This window comes from Protomyctophum parallelum (assembly GCF_964188405.1).
Source record: "Protomyctophum parallelum genome assembly, chromosome: 10".
Taxonomy (NCBI): Eukaryota; Metazoa; Chordata; class Actinopteri; order Myctophiformes; family Myctophidae; genus Protomyctophum; species Protomyctophum parallelum.
Window position 1 is genome coordinate 15,972,931 of NC_139704.1, and position 10,012 is coordinate 15,982,942.

General features: G+C 40.4%; 2 protein-coding genes across 2 annotated transcripts; both read right to left on the reverse strand.

The window, feature by feature from the left end:
* Nucleotides 1-3: 3 nt before the first annotated feature.
* LOC310865694 (uncharacterized protein) lies at nucleotides 4-6,368 on the reverse strand (the record flags this gene model as incomplete). Its single annotated transcript, XM_083774906.1, has 10 exons — nucleotides 4-1,374; nucleotides 1,532-1,658; nucleotides 2,202-2,307; nucleotides 2,530-2,640; nucleotides 2,788-2,867; nucleotides 3,301-3,326; nucleotides 4,763-5,144; nucleotides 5,862-5,982; nucleotides 6,077-6,184; nucleotides 6,291-6,368. 10 exons carry the CDS (start codon nucleotides 6,366-6,368, stop codon nucleotides 972-974), a joined length of 1,542 nt encoding a protein of 513 aa, XP_083631032.1. The 3' UTR covers nucleotides 4-971.
* A 1,009-nt stretch (nucleotides 6,369-7,377) lies between these two features.
* cst3 (cystatin C (amyloid angiopathy and cerebral hemorrhage)) lies at nucleotides 7,378-9,686 on the reverse strand (the record flags this gene model as incomplete). The annotated part of the gene is made up of 3 exons (XM_083774907.1): nucleotides 7,378-7,386; nucleotides 9,214-9,324; nucleotides 9,486-9,686. 3 exons carry the CDS (start codon nucleotides 9,684-9,686, stop codon nucleotides 7,378-7,380), a joined length of 321 nt encoding a protein of 106 aa, XP_083631033.1.
* Between the last annotated feature and the right edge of the window lie 326 nt (nucleotides 9,687-10,012).

Below are 10,012 nucleotides of genomic sequence, written 5' to 3' on the forward strand. Positions count from 1 at the left end.
CCCTTTGATGTTTTTATTTTATTGATTTGCAAAAATGCTGAACAAATCAGAAAACGTTTTATACCAATTCTGTCTTTGAATGCTATCTGAAGGCCACATGAACTTCCATATACAATGATTCCACTTTAAACTGAGTGTTCATCAGTTATAAAATCACCATACCTCAGGGATTACAGCCTTAAAATCACATCAAATTAAATGCTGTAGGCAGCTTATCTGCATCAACATGAAACTGCCTTATCTAGGATTGCTGTAGACTAGACATGATGAAACTTCATTGCCAGTGGGATATGAAGAGTACCATTCATCCTTAAAATAACTTGTTTGATGTTCAGGCCGATTTAAGTAATTTAAGGACATGAAGCACTATGGTAGGGCTGGGTAAAATAAGGTATATTCAGTGATTTCACTAATCCTCCCTACTATAGAGTGCTGACCATATAAGGAGTTCCTCCCTGTCCCCCTGGGGTCAAAAAACATTAGGTTTCGTTTTTGGCTAGGTGACCCAGCCTTCATCCAATCAGGATAGAGAGGGGCCTTCCGCCAATCATGATCGAGCTGCGGCAGGCCTTGGTGTGCGTGCTGTTGGCCTGTTGCATGTCCCCCCACTGTAGTATGTGCACATGTTACCGGGGCAGACCGGGGGGTTTTACAAATCACTGAATGCTCCTTTAAGTAATTAACACCAGGAAAAGATATCCCATATGATAGTTTCATATGACAAATACTGAAAATAGCAGATCACCAACTCACATGTCACGATTTGACATGGACTTTTAGATCTGATGTTTCTGCTTTTTGGAAAGCTGCATTTTCTACATTTGCCAAAAATAGGGACATCAAGGTCAATATGCTTAGTTTATGGCTTTTATGTTTTGATTGATTACTTTGCAGATCGTACAGAGGTACACGAAGCCCTATGGCTTGTTACCTTTGTGATCCTGCTGTAAACTTTACACTAAGAGTTAATTTCATAGACTGTTAAAAGCAAGCCATGCAGCCCTGTATGAGGGATCTTCAGTAAAGCCCATGTTCTTAAAGAGCCTGAGGGACACTGCGTTCTCTTCCTCAATGAAGCAGTACACCGGGTGGCCCAAAGCATGCAGTTTCTTGGCCATGCTGCTGATGAGAACTTTGGCATATCCTTTGCCCCTGTGTCCTGGCAGGGTGTATAGCATGCCCATGGCACACGATGTGTACATCAGAATCCAGGCGACGGGCTGTTGGCTTTCTTCATCCAGCACACAGCATGAGGGGAAGTTTATAATCATTTCCTGGATCATCCGGACACTATCCTCGCCCTTCCCAAAAGTCCATGTCTTATTCACCAGGGCAAAGTGGGATTCATCCAAGGAGCCTACTGAGACCTTTGAGCTGATTGGATAACAAAGAGTACATTCAACTTTTTATTTGGTTTTAAAATAAATGGATGAAAAGCCGAGGCCTAGTATTACTACACAGTAAAATCCTCAATGTTAATTTAATTCTGAGTGTAAAAATGAACCCTGTACATCAGATATGTAGGCCCTACCTGTCTATTGGGAGAAGGAAGGACATGTCCTCAAGTGTCATCATGTGGCATACTGCTACTTTCCTCCCAGACACATTTTTCTCCAAAGCAACTTCCATGATTATCATCTCATGACAGAGATCTATTCCTGGAATGGGATTGAGTGACATTTTTTGTAAAGCATGTCATATTCACACAATGTATCATTTTATTCCCCATTATTACACATGCTTGCATCAGTATGTATGGTGTATATATAAAAATCACACCCATGTGAAGTGAGGGGCTCTAATATATTAAAGTCTAAATGGTAATAGGTGATGTAATGATGTAAAACAGTGTCAAAACAAACGTTAAATTATCTTTATTGTTAATGGCATTTAATGTTTGTGTTATAGGGACAAGATTGTAAATGTTCCTTTCATTGTCAATGGCGTTTTTAAAACAAACATTGAACTAAAAACAAACATTAAACCTGTATATAGGAGGGGCCCCTCAACAATGTAAACCGTAATAGTAAAGTTAATCAAGTGTTTTTTCAGCACAGATGTTCTGGTTAAGTAGGCTACTAAAACATGAACAGACGGTACCGTATGCTTATTCAGCTCAAGCTATTTCATTTTCTAAAAATAAATCTATTGGGTGGTATAATTTCATAGGACAACGGAAAGGAGCCAAAGTACATTCTTACCAAAGCAAAGGTATTTGGTCCAGTTAATCTGTGTCTTGTGCATGATTTCCTTTAGGGATGCTTCTTCTTTCACAAAGATGAGTGTGACTTTAAAGAGGTCACCCCTCTGTAAAATGTATATAAGCAAACACATGAGATACAGAGAGAAATAGATTAATATTTTCATATTTCATTGCTTCTAGTGTTAATGATGTCTTACATCATTTTATATATTATTGTATGTCTTTAAATTGAATAGGGCCATAATGGAAACAAGCCCCATGGCTTTTTGTGTTAACCTTTCATTGTAAAAGGATTCAATCAATCAAATGTAATTTTGGCTATTTACCTGTTCAAATTTCGGTTGGCAGACAATGACATTGAATTCTGGCCAGTGGTCCACTAGAAACTTGAATGAGTTGCACTGACCTCTGTTTTGGAGTATCACACAACCATAAACCTTAGAAATGAAACAAATATTACATCAAGGCAATAGGCATGGCAGGATTCGTTTCTCCACTTGTATCATATGAAATATTAACATATTGTGAATTGATCAGTATAGGCTATGTTAATAATTGTTACTGTAAGTTATTTCAAGACACACCTGTTGTGAGTGAGGTAACAACATTTTCAACTGGGTCTCAACTATTTTCAGCTGCTGGTCTTCCGTCAGTTCCATGTTTTCTGCCGATGATGACATTCAACCATGCAGTGTGACATTCATGCAAGTCACCCAAGATCTTCAGTAAATAAATTCACAATATAGGCCTACATAAATACAAACGAAGTATATAGCCTCTTTTTTTTTTATCAAAGTAGCCTAGTTAGTTAATAACCAAAAAGTAGCATACACGTTTCAACAACACATTTAAAAAAGCTGCAAAACCCATCAATGTATGTTTTTTTATATATATTTTCAAAAGATTCCATTCCACCAGTGTGTTGTCTGTATGTAGCCTAATTAACAACAGAGAGCGAGAGAGATTCAGAGGCTCTGAGCAAAACCAAATTCAAATCATAAACTACATAGGAATAATAACAGAGCCGTTGTGGTTTTGAATACTTGAAAAGGATCGAAGTTGGCAGTCATGCAAGAATAGCTATATAACCTCCCTACCTAAATCTCCGCGATAGCAGCTTTGGCTTTTGTTATGAAAATCTACACGGTAAACTATTTGACATGCAGACAAATAATTCTCTCCCGAAATCCGAATCCCCGCCCCTCTTGGCCTCTTGAGTTACGTTCAAGATCACTGTCACCGACACTGTCTGACAGCAAGACACCTCATCATTGGCTCCTTTGGATGTTGTTTTACCTCTGTACTTGATGTAGCCTACCCATTGTATCCTCTTGAGGATATGCAGAAAATAACAGTAGGAACAGCTTGGGAAATAAACATATTAGCCTATAATGTTTTATGTTGTGTCAAAAGGCCTACAGTCAAAAACTCGGTCTCAGAGCATATAATATTATGTTACTTTTGTATATCTCATTCTTAGCCTATAGGCCAATATACTTGCTCCTGCTACTGTTGTTCAGAATGAGAAGAATCATCTTTATTGTTCACAGGTGTAGGTGTAAAACAGTGGGTGAAATTCGTTTTTGTGCAAGCTCCATCATTCTTGATTGTTAATCCCAGAAAGAAGAATTGGAGGACGGGGGGAAACAAATAAAAGAAGAAATCAAAAAGAGACAACAAGATGTCAGTCAGTTGGCATATTATGCAATGCACACATGGCATTACAAATACAAGGTGGTGCACAACTGTGGTACTAACTGGCATTGCATATGTGGCTTGCCAGGTATCTACACAATTTACACATAGATATCCAGCTACACCTGAATTTCCCCACAAATGTGTATGCAATATGCACCATTACAACTCAGAACAAATAAAATAATGAACAGCTTCATGAGGTGGTGCCCGTGAAAGTTGGAGATCCATGCTCCACCCGGCTATGCAATACCCGTTGTACACGTGTCACAGTACCCGTTCCACCCATCTCTCTTTTATGCACATATATGGAGATTTCTGTATCTGTCTCTCTGTGTCCCTTTTTCCCTAGAGTTCTGTGTCAGGCATGCTCCAAATATGGAGGGTGTCAGGCATGCCCAAATGGAGTGTTAATTGTGATGTCAGAACAGGCCAGCTCCATATGGACCATGGGCAGGGGCCCTGTCCAGAGCCCGGGCAGAGTCCTTTTGTGGCGGTTCTGGACAACCGTGGATCCGACCGACTCGACACCTGGCTGTTGGGGTGTGGAACGTGTGTGTCGAATTTGAAGTTGGTGGCTGGTGGGGCGAACGATTCTCGAGTTACGTGCATTACAGCCGTACACACGTACAGACAGACAGACAGACATACAGACAAGACAGAGACGTCATGGTGCATTTATAGATAGATGAAAGTAAAATATAATCATAATATAATCAGCTCACTGTAATCTTGGCTCCTTGTCCTTAATTACTGTTGGATGTTCAATGATGGTGATTTGCATTTGCTTCTTTAAATTAGGCTACCCTGGATACCCGTGTCAGTCTCAGTCCGCAATGCGAAAAGCAAACGCATCAAAAGTTAAATTCGAACCAAGCAGCCCTGTATGAGGGGTCTTCAATGAAGCCCATGCTTTTGAAGAGGTTGTTGGACATCGTGTTCTCCTCCTCTATGAAGGCGTACACTGGGTAGCCCAGAGCATGGAGTTTCTTGGCCATGTAGCTGATGAGGACCTTGGCATAACCTTTTCTTCTGTGTTCTGGCAATGTGTAGAGCATCCCCATGGCACAGTAATCATACATGAGTATCCAGGACACTGGCTGGCCCTGGTCATCCTCAATGCAGCAAGTAGGGAAGTGGGTGATGAGGTTTTGAATAGTCTTGTATCCCTTGTCATTCCCGCCAAACTTCCAGGTATTATTCACTAGCTCAATGTGGGAATCATTTAGAGACGACAGCTTCAATTCTGTGCTGTTGGATCGGGGTACAATGTATTTGGCAAGGTAGGTTGCATAAAAAGTACATTTCAACTTGTCTCCACAAACAATATTAATCTGGAACAGATATACTGCACAAGATCCTCATGGTTTAATCTTCTTATTAAAAGTTTCTGATAATGGGAAATGCTGGGTCTTTTCACTCAGATCTCAAACTTTTGTCTTTAAAGGGTAGTATATTTTAGTACTTGTAGCCTATATTTAGTATAGTGTGCTGTAGCCTACATACTGTAGTGTATAGTGGAGGTAAGCCTACCTCTCCTTTGCCAACGGTGGTAGAAGTCTACAGTCTGGGAAATATACCAGATGTACCAAAGTAAAGCCTCTAGAGTTGATGTTTCTGGCTGAGGCCACTTCCTTTAACATGGAAGCGTGAGAAAAATCAAATCCTGTGTAACAAAACAGCGGGTTATGCTATTTAAGCATAATTTTGTTATTTCTCATGGAAATTACTGTATCTCAAAACAATGGTGATAAAACGGTTATAGCTGATGTTCCAAGAGAACAGCAGTGAAATTGTCTTGTACTGTTGCTAAATAGCTGAGTGAAGAGTTAATGTATTTTTGTTTAGGATGCTTAAATTAGTCATATAGTTTTGCTAGGATATGTGCCAGTGAACTCATGCATGAAATCTCAATTTTTTCAACTGTAACCTGCAGTAGGTAGGCTACTGGTTGCCTACTCACCTCCGATTAGGAAATAAGTGCTCCAGTCAATTACACTCTCATCAGTCAGCATTGCTCGCAGCACCTGCTCATCCATGCTATAGAATGTTACCTTTTTCATGCCATCTAAAGCTCCCTTGTTCTGTGGAGTAACCTTAATTTGTTATTAAGTTCAGGACACTATGGCAAATATACTTTGATCAAAGACTTAAGGATTCCTTAAAAGCCTACTTTACCTTGGCATCAGGGCGGCAAATGATGACTTTAAAATCAGGCCACGTATCCACAACAACCTCCAATGTGCTCGGTTTATTTCTGTTCATACCAAACAAGAATCCAAACACCTGTGCAAACACATGTTGTCATTGCCATGCCATGCTTTTATCCTTCAGAAATGTATAGCGCTAAATAATTAACCCTCAAATCACAGAAATAAAGTTGGTTGGTTACCTTTAAACTTTTAGGCAAATGTTTTTGCAAAAGTCGCTCAGCAATTTGTAGTTCATCTGAGGTTATTAGGACCTTCATGTTTGCGTGCTCTGGGATTATACTATAGCCTATACTACCTACTTCACTGACAGTCTGACACTGACGTGGCCTGCCAGGCAAATAGGCTATTCGCTATTTCGCTTGGCTTTGTCCATAAAGGTCAGGTTATAATGTTAATGTTTAGACCGGACTTTTGACCTGCATTATCATCTGCAAGACTGCAACATGGCCCTGGCCGCGCGCGATCGTCTGTCAGTGCATGGCATTTCCGTCTAAACTTTTTCAAGTTTATAACTGTTTAGTGTGCGTCAAAGCCATGCACGGTGTGCATGCGCGCTGCTGGTTGGTTGACAATTTCATGTTGAAATGTTCAACCGCGCGCACACACACACACACACACACACACACACAATTGAGCTTCCTCTCATTATTATATTATTATAATAATTATTATAAAATAGGGGTCAGTAGGACATGTTTCATGTGAAATAGGCTATAGCCTATACATACACGCATATCAGTTGGCCTGCTATTTGCCTTCATTGTTGACCAAGTTAGATGTTTTGACAGTATTAATTATGTATTTTTGTGAGTTTTATGTATTTTTGTAAGTTTGAGTCACAGGGAAACAGCAGATAATAGTCCTATAGTTGAAAAAGAACCCATGCATTAAAATGAAGATTTATTTTTCCATCAGTCTTGAAGCCCCCAACCTCCAACACCATGCCCTAAAACATTAAAGGCCACTAGGCCTATATGAAGGCTGGCTAGTATGATAATTATAGGCCTAGCCTCGCATAGCCACTAGTATTAGTATCGCTACGCGAGGCCTATGAGCCAGATGCAGACTTAATTTGTTTTCCGAAACTATATGAGTCAGTTAGGGAGGAAGGTGTATAAAGGCACATGCACTGGATAACACTGCTGAGGTCACAATCTGATGGCATTTGAGGGAAATTATTACCTTTTCTGGTCTAGTTAGTTTACTAGATGCATGAAGAGAGTGTGAGAGCATCATTGAGGATGCCAGCTACCCCTCTCACAGCCCTTATGCCGTCTGGGAAACGGTACAAGAGCATCAGTGCCAGGACAGAAAGGGTAACAGGTCGCACGGAAAGGATGCGGAGCAGGTTCTTTCCCCAGGCAATCAGACTTTTGAATTCTAGTCTCCCTATAGGACATGTACTCAGGGAGACATTCCTATGTAAGAGAAGTTTTTAATGCTTTATATATGTTATAGCGCCACCAGGACGCCGACTTTTGAATACTCCTCCAGATTCTGTCCAAACATCCCGCAAATCGTTACACACTATCTCTATCTGTTCAATCAAGACGGATCTGTCCGATATCTCATATTCCATCCTAATTGGCTAACATTAATTGGCTTTCAAAGTTTGCAGGATTGGCCCGTTTTGAACAAAAAACCTCAAATCATGAACATGAAATCTTTCACAGACTTTCCTACTAGGCTGAGGAATATATCCCACCATTTTCACATTGGCCTGTGATAGCGATACCAACAGGTGGATTTTTGCAAAACACATTTTTGGAACAAAGTACCTAAAATCATCCAATTGGCATTCAAGGCCTAAGAAGAAATGCCACCCTTTTCACATTGGCCTATTATAGCGCCACGAGGAGGCCACAACCTGACCTGCCCTGGCGGAGAGTGGAGATCTGTGCCCAGAGGGGCACTTTATCTAGTTTTATTCTTGTATGAGTCTGTGCTGTCTTTTTAACTGGGAGAAACATAATTTTCTGTTGCTGAGGTTGGAAAAACAAATGACTAATAAAGCAATCTTGAATCTCTCTTACTATAGTCTTGCATTAAAATTTCTGGGAACTCAGATTAGTCTCGTGTAGCCAGACAACTGTCTATTCCTGCACAATCTCCGAATGCTATATAGAATGTATGACAGAAGCATTTGAAAAATGTGAGAGCAAACAGTCTGGCAACGCAAGACTGGTGAGCCACAATGATCTCGAGTCACAGCATCTTTGTAGCTAATACCAGAGCAGAAGTTATGCAGGAAGCCAGGAACTGTCTTGACACTGTGACACAAGATTCACTTCCTTTTTATATGCAAAAGCTATAGCAAAGAAGATAGACAATTTATATACAGAACATTTCCAGTTAAATTAAGTGCACAGAATAGCCCCAACAGTGTTGGGTTAATTCTAGTTAATATGACAAGTTTCATAGACTGCTTCTGCTTTTATGCATGCTATGTAATAGGTCTGTCTCAATTTCTTTAAGATAATGGGTATCCTTTTCAGAATAACTATATCTTATCTTGAGACCTAGATAATTTAACAGACTGTCTCCAACAGTGCATGCATACATTTGAGGAAGTCAGTCTATAGTATACAGAAAGTAGTAGTCTAGGACAACATTACTATGTTATAAGTAATTTATTAACAAGTGAATCCTCTTACAGTGTTGCATAGTCATTTGAAATGTCATTTTCTATTATAACTGGTGATTCATGCTAGCAACTAGCAAGTATATTTTTTAAATGTTTTATTGGGTTTTTTCCATTTTAACCAAATGGTGAAGTAACATGAATTGACAGGGAAATGAAAGAGCATAATGTGGAAATTATATCAGCGAAGAAGCTAATCTTGGAGATGATGTTTAGATGACTGCTGTTGGCTGGCAGGATTGTTTGGTCAGCTTAATAGTGTTTGTCCATGGTTGACTCCACACAGTAAATGTGCACTCGTAAGGCTGTGTGTGTGTGTGTGTGGGGGGGGGGGGGGGGAGAGAGATAGAAAGATTATTAGAATTTTAAAGTCTATATCCAAGTATAGATAAGCTCACATGGTAAAATCTGTAAATGTCTAGAAAGCTGCATAAATAGATATACGTAGATTTCACCATTACCCGAGCCAGTTCCAAACTGTCATGAACCGCACACACCGCCTCTGTGCCGCCTTTCCTGCATGAGGTCTTTCCCATTTTCACAGTGATCACATATTTCATGCCACTCACCACCTGAAAGAGAGAAGCATCTGAGATATAGATTTGTGTTTATTATGACATGCTATAAATTAGCTATCTGTAGCCTATCTGACTATCACGCACAGGCTGGCACAGCCTGGAAGCCATAATAATAATAATTATTAATAATACGGTAATTCAAAAGGATCTCATACCTGTTTCTGAACTCTAACCACATTGCTCACTTCGCTCATGTATGCGTCGTTGGATCCCAGGTTGTGTTGTTGCACAGCAAACCGCAAGGCCTTCTGAACCCCCTCTTCATTCTCTTCTGCGTCACTAAAGCCCCCTACCATTCCTGCGATCCCTACGGCACAGAACGCCGCAAACACGGGCAAGACGAGCTTCCAAATCATGTTGTTCCTCAAAGAAACCAATTCAAAGAAGTAAAAGCAGTATCAAAACAAGTAAACGTCCCAGAGAGAGTACGACTGAATGCGCTGTTGAACTTGTTATATAAAGAAATTACGTAACGGTACAGCCTCTCTGTTTAGGGGTGGGACCATAGACCACCGAGGATGGAGGAAGCCAGACAAAACAACGCGTCACATGTTTGTTAGACGAGGAATCCATTCACTTTGCAGGCCATAGATCCGGTCTAGAGCGGACACGGAAACAGTGTAGATGTGCATGGAAATGACGTGGTGTAGTAGGCGGGCTCCTAGACCGGATCTGAGCACTG